The 15,821-nt window shown below is 43.1% G+C and overlaps 1 protein-coding gene across 2 annotated transcripts; it reads left to right on the top strand.

Annotated features, from left to right (window-relative positions):
* The first annotated feature begins 1,471 nt into the window (after window positions 1–1,471).
* Window positions 1,472–14,376, top strand: VNN1 (vanin 1). Of its 2 annotated transcripts, XM_050949730.1 has the most exons (8): window positions 1,472–1,518; window positions 2,153–2,404; window positions 2,478–2,608; window positions 6,491–6,683; window positions 7,847–8,138; window positions 11,085–11,458; window positions 13,649–13,819; window positions 14,110–14,376. In XM_050949730.1, exons 2-8 carry the CDS (start codon window positions 2,192–2,194, stop codon window positions 14,206–14,208), a joined length of 1,473 nt encoding a protein of 490 aa, XP_050805687.1. In that variant the 5' UTR covers window positions 1,472–1,518; window positions 2,153–2,191; the 3' UTR covers window positions 14,209–14,376. The 2 variants fall into 2 exon arrangements, with proteins under 2 accessions (XP_050805687.1, XP_050805686.1); XM_050949729.1 differs by lacking the exon at window positions 1,472–1,518 and having other exon boundaries at window positions 2,118–2,404.
* The last annotated feature ends 1,445 nt before the right edge of the window (window positions 14,377–15,821 follow it).

The following is a 15,821-nucleotide window of genomic DNA, read 5'->3' on the forward strand; positions in this document are numbered from 1 at the left end:
GAGCTACAACAGCAAAGCATTGTGAGGCAACCAGAGCTGCAGGGCAGGTGGTGACACAACTTCTGACTGCTCTGAACTGCACTCCAGAACATGACAGTATGCATAACCAAGTAGTTTGAAAAGTATGATCATTTCCATAAATATTTGTCAATTTACCCTTTTATTCTGTCTATTTTTGTTCAACTAAAACACTCCTCTTCGGCCACATATGAATGTGTGTCAGGATTCAGGCACTACAACAGAGCTAGTCTCCAGGCAACCTAATCAGTACAGCCAGCCTGCAGCAGACGGCCTGATTGGCTGGAGAGGCCAGCAGGCTGGCTCTTAATCCAGCATCAGCAGCTCCTCACTGCCTGCTCAGTGCTCATGCCCAACACTGTGACTGCTCCTGCATTACCTGTTTGTTTCAGTTCCGCACCTCCAGTTTGACCTTCAGCTCTAGTTTCTGACTGCTGACTCTGGCTCCACCCTTAGTCCTGAGGCTTGGTTTCCTGCACCTGCTGTGACCACAAGGCCACCCTGTCACCTGGCCAAGTGTGAGGAGCTACAGCTGGGGCTCTTAGTTTTCCATGCCAATGGAAAAAAATGAGCTAATTTCAGGGAGGCTTCCAAGTTACTTTACCAAAAACATCAGGAAATATTAGTTGCTTCCTTTTTGCTTCCTTTTTAAAGGATCATATCTGCAGCCAAAAACTGAACAGCTGACATCCTTCTCTAGACCTCTTGTTAGCAATAGGGTATCTAAATTAGTGCTGAACATTTTAACTGCAAGCACAGACAAAGACAAACTGTGTTCGACACTGCTTTAAAACCATGTTCGACGCTGGTTTTGTGGTATTCTTAATAAGGAACAGAGAGCTTATATTTATGACCAAAATTATTTAAAATTAAACATGGCATGACACAGCAATGAGAGCCTGCTCTAAGCTTCAGCCAGTCACAGTCTGTTCTGTCTCCTGCAGTCCAGAACCCTTCCTTCCAATACTGGAGATGAGCAGGAACTGGCTATTTAATTTCATGGGAAAGTTCACATTGCTAAAAAAATTCATTTTGAATTGGAACAAGAAGTTGGAAATGGAACATTTTTGCACAGAACAGCTTTTTTTTTTTTTTTTTTTTTGTTTAATTCTGGGAAGGGAGAAAACCAGCCAGGGAGCTGGCCACCCAGACAACCCATTAAAGGGGGATCCTGGGAGCTGAGCAGACTGCCAGAAGCCTGGCCAGCTGGCAGGCAGGCTGGCAAGAAACCAGGCAGGGCAAACTAGTCAGTCAGTTTGCCTGACTGATTTTGTTGCTAGTTTCAGTGGAATCAACACATTCCAGTGGGATTTTGTTGAAACAGCATTTTCCAAATGAAAACTATTTGTCAGAAAATTTCTTTACCTTCTCTAGCCAAAGTAGAGGCTGAACTTTGGTCTCTGCAGTCATTCCTTGTAGGTTTAGCTGCCCTAGTGTAAACAAAACTAAAGAGGACAAACTCTCTTCATTTTGCTCACTGGGACTCCTCACGTGAGCAAGGTGAGCTGGATTTGGTTCAGATGTATTTAAGTTCCCCAGCTATGTTTAAAAGAGCAGCATAAATTATTGTTCAAATGTTGGCTACTCTAGGTCAATTTGGGCTCCTGACCACTCTGTGTTCTTGGATCAGTTCTGAGATGCATTCTGTGGCCTTCCTTGTCACTTTACATAATGGTGTGTTAATGATTATTCTGAGGACAGCTGGTACAAAAGACAAGACAATATACAATTCAAACTACTACCTGTGTGAACTGCACACATTTGTCTAGTATCAGCCTTAATGAGAGCTGGACTGGACACAAAGTACAAACCTGGCACAAATTCTATTCTGCACAAATCTACTGAAGTCAATGGAATTGCAAGTTATAGCAAAGCAAAATATGGGCCACTATTTCTAGACAGATGTCATTTAGTGTTTCTTTGGCACAGTTATTCTCATGTCAGTGATTCAGTGAATATCACTTCCCTGTTTAATTGTGTAGATGGTTTGTTGTTGTAATATGTTTTTTTTAGCTGTGGTAATCTTATTGCACAATGCTGTTTTCCCAGATAATTTCACAGAGAATTGTTGCCAAAGTAAACTAAGAAGAAAGCTGGACTTTGCCACCTGTCTTCTTTTCTCCTTATCTTTCAGAAACTTGCTCTGTTTTCCATTTACCACTGAGCTTCAGCAATGACCGTGTTCCAGCCTCACGTATATGCTACAGTTTTTATACTCTCAGTCCCTCAGGCCTTTGCCTTGGACAGCTACATTGCAGCAGTGTATGAGCACTCTGTTATATTGCCAAATGTCACTGGGAGACCTGTTTCATCTGAAGATGCTTTGACACTAATGAACAAAAATATGGATGTTTTGGAAGGGGCCATCAAAGCAGCAGCCCAACAGGTATTGACTCTTGATTTTCTTGGTTATTTGCTTTGTTCCTGGGGGCAAGTGCTTAATTTAGCTGTTGTTTCAGGGTGCACACATCATTGTGACTCCTGAAGATGGCATTTATGGCTGGGTCTTCAAAAGAGACACCATTTTCCCCTATCTTGAAGACATCCCAGATCCACAAGTAAACTGGATTCCATGCACTGACCCTGAAAGGTATCCCTTATGCAGTATCTTCCAAATAGCTTTCAAATACTGTGTTAATGGTCTCAAGAGAATTGGATTAATGAGAAATGCAAAAGACCTGAGAGGTCTTTTGAATTTGCCTCCGAGATTATTGTACACAACAGTTAAATAACCTTATGTCTACAATGTCCTGACTAACTGAACAGACAATTCAGCTAATGATAAGCATTTTGTCAACCAGGCAGTCAGAGGCACCATCTTTCTGAGTTGCCGGAGGTGCTTGACCCCTGCTCCACCCCAGGCCCCATCCCCACTCGACCCCTTTCCCGAGCCCCCTACTCTGCCACTTCCTTCCCCACTCCACCACCACCCCATCAATTCCTCCCCTGTTCTGCCCCTCCCCTGAGTGCACCCTGCCCTCGTCCTCTCCCTCCCCCAGCGTCTCCTCGATGCTGCTGAACGGCTAATCACTGGCACTGGCAGGGAGGGGGAAGCAGCTGATTGGTGGGGCCCGCCGGCTGGCAGGAGCTGCTGGGGGAGGAGCTGATCGTGGGAGGCTGCACCCACTATTTTTTTTCCGTGGGTTCTCCAGCCATGAAGCACCCACAGAGTCAGCACCTATGCAGGTAGTTATCAAGATGAACTCCATAGTTGAGCAGCAATGCACAACTCTGGGTGAAAGGTTATGAGGTAACATCATTAGTATGTTTGGAGAAGATTCTGGGCTAGAATTTGCCAATTCCCATTCTAATCTCCTTTTTGTATATTTTTCTGAACACAATTTATATGTGAGTTTATCAGAGATTACCACGTGATGGAGATGCAGCGTGGGGAGTAACTGGATGGCAGATGTCTAAAGAACATCAATGTGCTGCAGGAAGTTGAGTTGATAGCTTTATTATTACTTATAGCACCTAGAGGCACCAATCAGATCAGGGCCCTCAGTAAGAGCTTCTCCCTGCCCCAAACAGGTTTTTCACCCTAAGTTAAGACAAGGCACAAGTGCGTAACAGGCTGAGGAAATGGAGGAGGGAAGGATAACTGTAACTGTGATGGGAACACAGGGCTGCATAGGCAAACTGCAGGTACAGTTTTCAAGGTTTGTTTGTTTATAAAGGTATTCTTGGCAATTTACTCTGGTAGAAGAGGGATTTCAAGGAAGACAGAGTAATGGCGTTACAAACTAGGTCAGCCAAGGTACTGGGCATAAGAGGCAGCATGGAAAAATGCTCGTAGGAGAAGCAGATAACATGGGTTATCAGAACTAGCATTGTTGGTGGAACAGAGGAGGCAAAGCGGTAACATAAGATACAAGTGCAAATATGGAGCTTTTCGGGTGGGGGGAAGGTATGAAGAGCTTTAGAGGTATGTATAAAAGATGTGTACTTATTCGTGTAGAAGGGGGAACTAGTAGAGGAGGGGAAGTAACAGGGTCAAAATAACAGTAACAATAACTTCTCCATGGAAAAGTAACACACATCAGCTTGCCAAAGTCTACGTTACTGAAGTCAGAGTTAAAAGTTTGCATTATATTCAATTGTGAGGAATGGGGTGTGTGGGGGATGGGTTACTGAGCATATTGGAGATGTATGAGACTCATGCATATGGGGTGGAGTTTCTTAGGCTATGTCAGCACAGAAGCTGATAGCATGCTTCCCACTGCAGGAAGACAGACATGTGCTAGCTCGGCTTGAGCTCCTGATCTAAAAGTAGCAGAGTGGCCACAGTGGCATGGGCAGTGGCTTACGCTAGCCACCCACATATGTTGCCAGGGTTTGGGTATGATTGTACCCCTGTCAGCTGATTGACGGTCCCAGTGAAAGTGCTGTATGTGTGGTGGGGGGTACAGTGTATTAAATACAACTTAACTGGAGCTTTCATTGCTTTCAAGGTTTTGTATGGCTGGGTGTTGGTCTTAACCATCTTCAACTGGTTTTTAACTAACTTTTTTGTTTGTAGGAGCAGACAGTATGCCTTTTGGTATGTAAACCATGCCTCTAAATGGATTAGAATATTTGTGAAAGGATTAACATTTGTATTAGTTTACATAGGATCTCACTTAAATCCAATTTGTAAAATACAGGCTCCTTATAGAGCCAGATAGCCTTTGTGTATAATTTTACATGCATTTCTGTCCTCATTGCATGAAAGATGAGACTTTTAAAGATGAAGGTTATATGGGATTCTACCATCCCCTAGGCTCTGGAATGACACCAAGTAATAGATCATAGTGTTCCCAGATATTGACCTCTCAAGTCTGTTGTTGTCAGCCTGCTGAAGGTCAGTACCTTGGCTGACCTAGTTTGTAACGCCATTACTCTGTCTTCCTTGAAATCCCTCTTCTACCAGAGTAAATTGCCAAGAATACCTTTATAAACAAACAAACCTTGAAAACTGTACCTGCAGTTTGCCTATGCAGCCCTGTGTTCCCATCACAGTTACAGTTATCCTTCCCTCCTCCATTCCCTCAGCCTGTTACGCACTTGTGCCTTGTCTTAACTTAGGGTGAAAAACCTGTTTGGGGCAGGGAGAAGCTCTTACTGAGGGCCCTGATCTGATTGGTGCCTCTAGGTGCTATAAGTAATAATAAAGCTATCAACTCAACTTCCTGCAGCACATTGATGTTCTTTAGACATCTCCCATCCAGTTACTCCCCACGCTGCATCTCCATCATGGGGTAAGCATGATATTTCAATCCTGCATATGTCCCAAGATTCATGAGGAAAACTCAGAGCATTTGCACAGTTCTAGGGCATCTGTGCTGAGGATCAGCCTCTCCATGCTACTACTACAGCTCTCTCCTACTGGCGCTGCTGACACAGAGTAGCACTTGAACTCTGCCCCATGAGCCATCATCTTGGCTATAGTTTTAATTGTTTTTTATAATCCATTATATTTATAGTGACAGGTAAAGGTTGCTGCTGATGTTTTGAAGATCATCGTAAAAAACAGCCTATGATCATACATGTGAAGAGAGGGGCACTGTCTGGGGGAGCCATGAAGAATAAAGAAAGCAGGCCCTACTCCTCCATTCCTTCCCATTAAACAAAAAGCATGTCAAGGAGAGGGATTCAAAATGCATTTCTTAGTGTTAAATAATTATACTGTAATACAAAGTTGAGAGAAATTTTTCAGCAAGTAGATTTCATTGAAAAATGCATTTTTTGGTACTCTGAAACTATTCACAAACTCGACAAATAGTTACAGCTAAGAAAAACAAAAATTGTTTTGATAACGTCAAAATGCTTCGTTCCTACTTTTCATTTCAAAATAAATTAAAATTTGGCCAATTTAAAACACACACACGTGCATACACGATGAAAACACCCCAACATGTCTGAATCGCAATATAAAACTAAAAATTAATTTTGAGTCCACTCAAAATGAATCAAAAACATAAATATTTGAAAACTGGTTTTATTTTTTCTCAATTTGATGACAAATTTAGGAAAAAATTGATTTTGTTTCAAATTGACCAGAAAAATCCATGCTACATTCAGCTCTACGGTAATAGCCCCTGTCCAGTTTCAGGCAATCATGGTAGGTGCTGTACAAATACCTAGGGAGATGCGCACCCTGTTCCACGCAGCTGACATTCTAAGGCCTCAATCCTGCTATAGGATCACTGAGGACAGACCCTTCCACCCATGCAGAAGTCCACTGAGGTCAAGAAGCTGTCCATGAATTCTGATAGCTAGCCTGCACAGCTCCAATTGCAGGGTTAAAAAATAAGCAATATCTGTCGGAAGGCCTTCTAGTGCTCAGCTGCTCCATAACAGCTGCTCCTCTAAATGCCAGTGTTCCATTAAAATAACTTTGAAGCCTATTTTCTCATTTTTTCAGCTTTGAATTTAGTTTGATCCTGGTCTATATTTTGTTTTGTGTATCTTCCTTTTGCCAAAAATGAGCTAGATTTGCTCCTGCAGCAGTGCAGGAAAGGCTCAGCTGCATGGCAAGAAACAACTCTATCTATGTGGTTGCCAATATCGGAGACAAGAAGCCATGTAATTCCAGTGATCCCAAGTGCCCCAGCAATGGACACTACCAATACAATACTAATGTTGTCTTTGACTCAGAAGGGAAATTAGTGGCACGCTATCACAAGGTAAGAAATAACATGATACTGTTCTTTTCTGTCAGTCTGGGAGAGGAATCTCTCAAGATATCAACATTTTTAAATATCAGGGGGTAGCCGTGTTAGTCTATATCTATAAACACAACCAGGGGTCTGTTGGCACGTTAAAGACTAACACATTTATTTGGGCATAAACTTTCATGGGTAAAAAAACCTCACTTCATTTTTAAACTGCATTGGGAGGATTAGTTGAAATGGGATGGGGGCAGGAGAGTTCTGCTATGCTGGAAGGTGTTAATTAATGGCTGTCATCAACCAGTTCTTTGATCTACAAACAATTGCAAACTTGGTTAAAGCTGGAGTACTTTTGGCACCTTAGAGACTAACAAATTTATTTGGGCATAAGCTGTAGCCCACGAAAGTTTATGCTCAAATAAATTTGCTAGTCTCTAAGGTGCCACAAGAACTTCTGTTCTTTTTGCGGATACAGACTAACATGGCTGCTACTCTGAAACCTTGGTTAAAGCTGCCAGCTTTGCTAACCATATATCTCCCTTTATTCCCTTCTAGTTTTCCTGATTTTCACCAAAATCAATAGGGTTCTGTCCACTGGTGCCTAGAACATCCCCTGAAATTTTGGAGTTGATCTAGTGTGGTGTTCAAAAGTTATCGCATAATAAACTGAGAAATACCATTGAGTAGAATGTTAGATCAGGCTTCACTCAACCAGTTATTCGAGTGGACTTGGAAACTTAGGGTATATTTACACTTCAATAAAAGATCTGAATTATGGCCACAGGGTTGGACCAAATCAGATGACTTGGACTCAGGCTGTGAGGCCAAAAATTGCAGATGTTCAGATTGGGCTCTGAAATCCCTCCCCTTGTGGGGTTTCTGGCCCAGGCTCCAGCCCAAGCCCAAATGTCTATGCTGCCATTTTTCTCCCACAGCCCAAACTTCATGAGCCCGAGCCAGCTAACCCAACCTCTGAGACTTGGTGCCATGGGTTTTTTATTGCCGTGTAGATGTACCTTTACATGTTCAATATGAAGGCTTTTAGAATTTTTTTTTTCAATAATGCAGGTCACCTTTAGCAGTTTTATAAAATGTTTCCAGGCAGTTTTATAAAATGTTTCCAGGCTATTGCATTAGGTGCCTTTTAACAGTTTTTGTCCTATGGTTTGTTTTGTCAGTATAATCTCTTTATGTCAGAAACGCAGTTTGATTCCCCCAAGGAGCCAGAGATTGTCACTTTCAACACATCTTTTGGAAAGTTCGGCATTTTCACTTGCTTTGACATACTTTTTCATGACCCAGCTGTGACTCTGGTGAGCAAATTACATGTGGATACTGTGCTGTTTCCCACTGCTTGGATGAATGTCCTACCACATTTGACTGCTATTGAATTCCACTCCGCCTGGGCTATGGGGATGGGTGTCAATTTACTTGCGGCTGATACACATAACACCAGCCTGGCTATGACAGGTAATTTGCTGTTTGGGGCAAGGTAAATAATCTTTGTAACTCTGGATCTTTAGGCTCTATCTCTTCTCTGGGATTGTTTGATGCTGCATAATATATTTCCTCTGAAGCCAAAAACCCCTGTGATAACCTCATTCCTAGAGGGCACAGCAAAACTTACTGTGTTGTTGTTGTTTTTTCTTCTCCCCTTCCTAGCTTCTCAGGAACTTCCTTAGTTCTTTTTACTGACTTGCTATGTATGAACAAAATCTTGCAGCTACTTTGCTTGGCTTTCCTGAGCTGTTAAATCTAGCTTTTTGCTGATAAACAGTCCTCTTCTATCTCCTTTCTCAGAACGTGTCACCTTCAAATGCTCTCTAGTTCAACTAGTTCATACAAAGTTTTCAACAGCTAAAGAACAAGACTCATTTTGGACTACTATAAAATACAGTCATAACAGTGGTAATAAATGAAAACCAGCATGCAAGATTCCATTTATACTAACCAAATGCAAGACTAGTTTGTAGCACCATTCAGCAATGTTCAGACCCTTAGAACCAAGTTGTCAGGGCTGTCAAAGGAGCACTGTTCTTCACCCACTTCTTTTAAAAGAATGTGACTAGGGGCTTGGCTGCACTAGAGAGTTGCAGCGCTGGTGAGGGGTTTACAGCGCTGCAACTTAGGATGTGGCCACACTTGCAAAGCACGGCCAGCGCTGCAACTCCCTGGTTGCAGCACTGGCTGTACACCCGGTCGAGCCTCGGATGTAGGGATTCCAGCGCTGGTGATCCAGCACTGGTCAGCAAGTGTGGACACCCACCAGCGCTTTTATTGACCTCCGGGGTATAAGGAGGTATCCCAGAATTCCTGTCCACAACAAACCGGAAGAAAGGGAGAGCTCGGAGTTCAGCCAAACTGCTTATTTAAAAAACAAACACAGCTCCTGTTTGCTGAGCGAGCTGAGGCAGGCAGGGGAATTACTTTGGAATGTTCACAGCTGTTTGCTTGAAGAGAGAAACAGCACGCTCACACGGCAGAGGGGGAGGGGGAAGTCCATGTTCAGCAGTTGCTGATCTGGTCTGACGGGTATTTAGCTGTGCATAATTTGCAATTAGTGAATGAGAGAGGAGTGGGGGAAGGGAGTTAGAACTTTTAAAATGATTGAAGGTAGGCACAAGTCCTTAGAACTTGCAAGGCAGGGAGCTGAGAACAGTGTCAACTCCAAAAATCCATTCTGTCTGTCTCCTCCACGCTCCCTGTCACATTCCACCCCACCCCCCTCTTTTGAAAAGCACGTTGCAGCCACTTGAATGCTGGGATAGCTGCCCACAATGCACCACTCCCAACAGCTCTGCAAGTGCTGCAAATGTGACCACACTGCAGCGCTGGTAGCTGTCAGTGTGGCCACACTGCAGCGCTGGCCCTACACAGCTGTACGAACACAGCTGTAACTACCAGCGCTGCAAAACTGTAAGTGTAGCCATACCCTTTGTGTGTTTCTGAGAACTAAGCAGATGGAATATGACCTTTTAGCCAAGGATCACATTTATATTTTGAAACCTATTAGATCTCATGCTTGCACAATTTCAGGGTTGGGTCACTGATCATATTCACATTGTCTGAAATAGAAGGGATGTCTCCCAGTCTTGCCCTCATCTGTGATATGAGGGCTTATCAATCTAGCAGATAAAGGTAACCAGATCCAAAGGGTGGAAGTTGAAGCTTGACAAATTCAGGCTAGAAATGAGGACAATTTTTTAACCGTGAGGGTGATTAACCATTGGAACAATTTACCAAGGATTCGGATGGATTCTCCATCACTGGAAATCTTTAAATCAAGATTAGATGATTTCAAGAAGGTATGGTCTAGACAGTATTTGGTCCTGCCATGAGGGCAGGGGACTGGACTCTATGACCTCTCGAGGTCCCTTCCAGTCCTAGAGTCTATGAGTCTATGAGTATGCTCTTCTTCATCCCCAGCTGATGGACTTGAAGCAGGAATTAAAGAATGGAAGTCCTAAGGCCTATGCTTTGAAGGACCTCAGACTAGATGGTGATAATAATAGTGCCTTCTGGTCTTAAATTCTATGAATATGGGATGCTTGTCACAGGATTCATCCCTTGCATAGAAACTCTTACACAGTGCTGACTGGAGTGTCATGCTGAGAACATCTGATATTTTGTCCCTCATGATCCATTCTGATTGGTAGAGGTGAAGAGCTTCAGGAAAGTATATAGGTGTGGCATGGAATCCAATACTCTAATAAATGGTCCAGTCTCTCACCAGGATTTGGCTTTATCTGGTCAGCCAGATTCCCCTAATGTGCAGTTCTCAACTGGGATAAAGCCAGCACAGCCAGCTCCTATGCCATCCCCGTCCCAGCCCTGGGATAGGGCTGTAGGGTGAGTGTGTTGATCTCTGGCTGTTCTTGGCTGGTAGTTGGCCCTTTTGGGTTTGTCGTCAGCTAGCATAGGTCAGAGCAGCCCTCAAGCTGCTCTGTTCTGCAGTGGGGTCAAGCTGAGCAGAGAATCAGGGAGCCAGAATTGGATTCCTGACAGCACTTCATGCTGCCATGCCCATCCCTCTTCTGTTGTGCTGAGGAGATCTCAGCCACAGTGGCGAATCTGGCCCATTGTCTCAGTCAGAAAGCCATGCACCCTAGGATGACCAGATGTCCCAGTTTTATAGGGACAATCCCAATATTTGGGGTTTTGTCTTGTATGGGCACCTATTAACCCCCACCCTGTCCTAGTTTTTCACACTTGATATCTGGTCACCCTAATGCACCCTGTCCTTTCTCTAGGAATTGTAAGAAAAGACTTGAGTTCTTAAAGGTTTAATTTGGGAGGTTAATTTTGGGTAATGTTCTAAACATCATCATAGAATAAAACAGCATTGGGAAAAATGAAGGACATTATCATTCAAATGGCTGATTATTTTGGACTGAAAATTCTGCCTGTCACTCACAGGGAGTGGTATCTATGCACCTGATGGACCCAGGGCATTTCATTACAATATGGAAACAGAGGACGGTCACCTCCTGTTTGCGGAACTGAGTTCACTACCTCGTCTTTCTCCCACCTACCCTTCTGCTGTTAACTGGAGCGCATATGCCACAAGTGTCAAACGATTCTCACCAGATGACTGTAATTTCAGTGGAGTAATTTTCTTTGATAAGTTCACCTTCACTGAACTCACTAAGCCTGAAGGAAATCGTACAGTTTGCCAGAAAGACCTTTGCTGTCATTTTAGCTACAGGATGGCGGAGAAGCAAGAAGATGAAGTTTATGTGCTGGGTGCTTTTGATGGCCTTCATGTTGTTGAAGGAGAATACTATTTGCAGGTAAAGCTTACTTCTGGGGACATGTGGAATACTTCATATATATGTTTATGAGACTTTGCATGGGAGATGCTTTTGGATCCTGGGAGAAAAAAGGGACAATGGTGTTTTCTCATGTTCCCCTGCATGGCCCTTTGGTTGCTAGTGATGAGTTGATCCTGTAATTTCTAATGAGTCTGCTTGCCCTTCCTGCCAAAAGTAGCAAGTCTTGGAATGGCCCTGGGTACAAACTCAGAGTTCATGTGAAAAGAGGGACTTGATCTTATATGGTAATAAATTATTCCACAATATAATGGATCTTTATATTCTCCACCCCTTTCTCTCTCTTCCTCCCCCACTCCCATTCACTTCACCATTTGCATTGTCCACTATGCTGTTTTAAAGACAGACTTCAGGATGGTAAGTAGCAGAAAGATGTCTTTAAGATGCTGCTAGAGACTTTGAAAATTGGAATGCAACAATCTTTTTCTGTCTCTTTCATCAGAGTTGATCTTTATCTGATGATTATGTTTTAAGATATCTGTTAATTGCATTCAATTGTACAAGACGTTTTACTCAGCTGAGTTCACAAAGATTGAATTTTTTTCTTATTTGCCATGTCATATCAATGAAGCATATATAAAGTATCAAAGTTTTATGGGAAATGTCCAAGGTTTTGCTCTGTTAACCAAACATTTGGGAAAGACTGTGATTTACCAGTAAATGCCATCTTGCTGGAAATATTAATTTGTTTAGTCACATTACATAATATGGACTGTCCTTTGCTTTTTTGAGCAAATCTATTGCATTGGCTAATTACTGACAGGTTTGTTTTAGATTTACTTTCGTCTATCTATCACCAACCACTTTCCTTACCAGTTGTCACAGATTATAATCCCATTATGTGTCTTGATGTTTTAGCCAACCTATATCTCCTTTGATACATTTTCAAAAAGTCACTTTGATGGAGTCAAAGTTCTTGTTCGATCCACTTGATAAAATTATTTTAGTTCTTGCTGAATGTCCAGTGCTGTGGACCAAGTCTTTTTTCTCCATAAAACAAGCTACAGCAGTTTATGCTGCCTCATGTTCCCCTCTGAGACTCATGAACCCCAGTCTGGAGGGATTGTCTCTGGGAATAAAAGGCTAAGTCAGTCTCTGTACTCATTCCAACTTTGGCATCTCTGCTGAGATGGCCAGCACCAGGGTGTCAGTTGTGGTGCTGGCTTTATTATGTAGACACCTATCCACCAAGGATTGGATCGAGACATCCAAATTAACTTCTGATAGACCAACAGCCAGGCCACTAAGTGATTTTTGTTGCTAATATATAAGATTGTCTGAGCTCTCCATCAAATAACTTGTCTTAGTTTTATTGGTAAAAAGTCAACTTTTCGATGGAGGAGTGGGAAGAACAAGTGGAAACTCTTGAGGTGGCTCTTAGGGAGAGCATAAAAAAGGGTCCAGGCCAAAGGTGCTGACTTTTAGTTTTCTCTGGGGGTGCTCCACCTTCACTTTTCCCCGAGGTCCAGTTCCCACTCTGCCCCTTCCCCCAAGGCCCTGTCCTCACTCTGCCTCTTCCTGCCCATGCTTTGCCCCCCTCTCACAAGGCCCTGCCTTTGCTCTGCCTCCTCCCCTTAGGTCCTGCCCTTACTCTGCCTGTTCCCATCTCTGCTCAGCCCCCTCCCTGGACCCTTTCCTGCCCACTGCTCTCCACCCTGCCCCAAGCCCATCTCTCAACCACCAAACAGTTATGGCTGGTGGGTACTGAGCACCCACTATTTTTTTCTGTGGTTGCGCCAGCCCCAGAGCACCCATGGAGTCAGTGCCTACAATATAGAAAACTGGAACAGTCTAGGGTGGAATAAGACAAAGGAATGGGGACAAAGTGTCAAGCAGGAGCAGAGGTTTCCAGTGGTTTGGTGGATCTGGAAAGGCTACTAGGCCAAATCCAGCTGGTAGAGAGAAACCACTGCCTTTGTATGCACTACGTGAGGGAGCAGAGAGCAGTGTGGAGTGAGATGCTGGGGAGAGGAGCTGGAGAGCAGGAAACTTTTTGATCCAAAAAGTTGTTCCTGATGCACTAACTTAGTGCATCGTTGGCATAAGAATTGAGCTGAGTTGGTACCATCTGGTCTTGAGGAAAATAAAGTCAAATTTTACTGTTAGTGAAATGGTTCTTCTAAATGCGTGTTCCTTTTCTCTTTCCCATAGATATGCACACTACTGAAGTGTAAAAGCACAGACTTGAAAACCTGTGGGCAGCCAGTGGCTACTGCTCACACCAGGTTTGAAGCATTCTCTCTCAGCGGTACATTTGGCACTAGTTACGTCTTCCCAGAAGTCTTGCTCAGTGGGGTTCAGTTGGCGCCTGGCGAATTTCAGGTAGGAGAATGTCTTTCAGCTGCTTCAAACTAGCTTCTCAGGGGCTTATAGGGAAAAGTAACAAAATATTGCAACAAAGTCAAAACAAAGCTAAGACAAACTTTTGAATAGTTGAGGGGGAAACGTATTGGGTGCTCTTTCGGTTTAGCAATTGGCCTCAGAAAGCAATTTGGCTTTGTATGTTATGGTTCTAAGACTTTACTTAATTAAACTGTTTCCTCAAACTATTTAACCATGTAATATTACTGCTTTGTTAATAGTGTAATTTCATTATCTTCTTCTTCAACTAGGTATTAAGTGATGGACGTTTGATCAGTCAGAGTGGTACATCTAAACCAGTTTTAACAGTGACGCTTTTTGGGAGGTGGTATGAAAAGGACCCACCATAACCACACTTGTTATTGTTATTTCAGAATAACAATGTCCCATAATGCATCATCAACCTAAACAATAACCAGTGTGTTGTTTCCTGTTATAATTGTGCTTTGTTTAGTAAATATACAGCAGACTATTTCATTACTATCGCATATTGCAAAATAAATCAGCTGTGACTACTATTTTATGACTATTTATCTTTTATCACTATTGAACAGCAGTTGTCTTTGTCTCACTGATTCTGGAATTTGTTTTTTCTAGCATGCAAAAAACTGAGCGTTATGTTAACTGCATATCAAAATACTTACATATTTTATAATTGTAGATAACTATGGGATTAATAAATAAAATAACTACAGGCCTGATCCTGCATAATAAATGCAAGATAGAAAGGCACACAAATGCAAGGAATAGAACCTCCCAGCATGCTGCCCAAGGATATGTGGCCTGTTCACTTCCTGTGCTTCCTATTGTGAGTCTAACACTCGCCATGCTTACCACAGCCCCTTCCTTTCACAGTTTCTCCATGACCTTCTGTGTGCCATACCCTCATGCTCTCTGAACTGTTGCACTATATTTAAGGCCCTTTGTTTTCAGTTTTAACTAGTTTTTATGGGAAAATCCCTGGGTCTAAAAAAAAAAAGCCGTTTGTTTGTTTTGGGGTTTGTTTTTTTTACCAACTTTAAAGCAAATTTTGGAAATGCCAGAACTCCCTGGACTCAGCTACCTGCTCCAGAAGAAGAGATGGGTGGGAGTCAGCTTGGCGACTCTGACTCATCCCCTGGGAATATAAGGGCAGAAGGTTTTAAAAACTGTAAACCTGGGTGTTAGAAGCCCTTTCTCCAGACAACAAGATAGCACTCACCCTCCTTTTGCTTGAAGTGGCAAATATCAGGTTTAGTTAGCCCCTGCTGTGGGCATTGTACTAGTCACTCCTTTTTAGTGGGGCTGGGAAGGAATTTTTCCCTCACTACCATATTGGCTTAGGTGAAGTGGGGGTTTCAGGGGGGACCTATTATGGTGAGGAGGAATGGGAGCTAGACCATATGTCACAACTCATTTTGTAAGTGTGGGCTGGGTGTCCAATGCAGCTACTCCATAGGGAAGGTCTCTAGTGACTGGAAAAATAGCCTGGTAAAGGACTTAAAAAGGAGGTGCTGCTTAAAGGAATGGGGGTGTGTGAGTGGGGGATTCAGGGCTCCTGTGATTGGTATGTGAGGGAGCAACCAAGCCCACCTTTCTTGTAGCCCACCTTAACCTTTCTACGAGGCGGGTGGATAGTAAGGTCCAAGCCATGGGTTGGCTGGAGGACCTGGATGAAAACTAAAAGAGTGGGGACTGGTAATAGTCCTGGGCAGTTATGTAAATGAACATCACACTGCCTACGCTGTACACTTTTGTCTGCTAAGTAATCCCAGACATCTAATAATAAAGCTGCTGCCTGATTAAATTCATATCAACTGTAGCCTGTCCTTTCGGTATAGCTGGACAACAAATCATCCAAACCAACCTAATTTCCTTCTTTGATGGGATACTGGCTCAGTGGGGAGAGGAAGGAAGCAGTAGACACATTGTATCTTGATTTCAATAAGACTTCTAATGCAGTCCTACATGACGTTCTCATAAA

The sequence above is a fragment of the Gopherus flavomarginatus genome, chromosome 4 (genome assembly GCF_025201925.1).
Source record: "Gopherus flavomarginatus isolate rGopFla2 chromosome 4, rGopFla2.mat.asm, whole genome shotgun sequence".
Classification (NCBI taxonomy): Eukaryota; Metazoa; Chordata; order Testudines; family Testudinidae; genus Gopherus; species Gopherus flavomarginatus.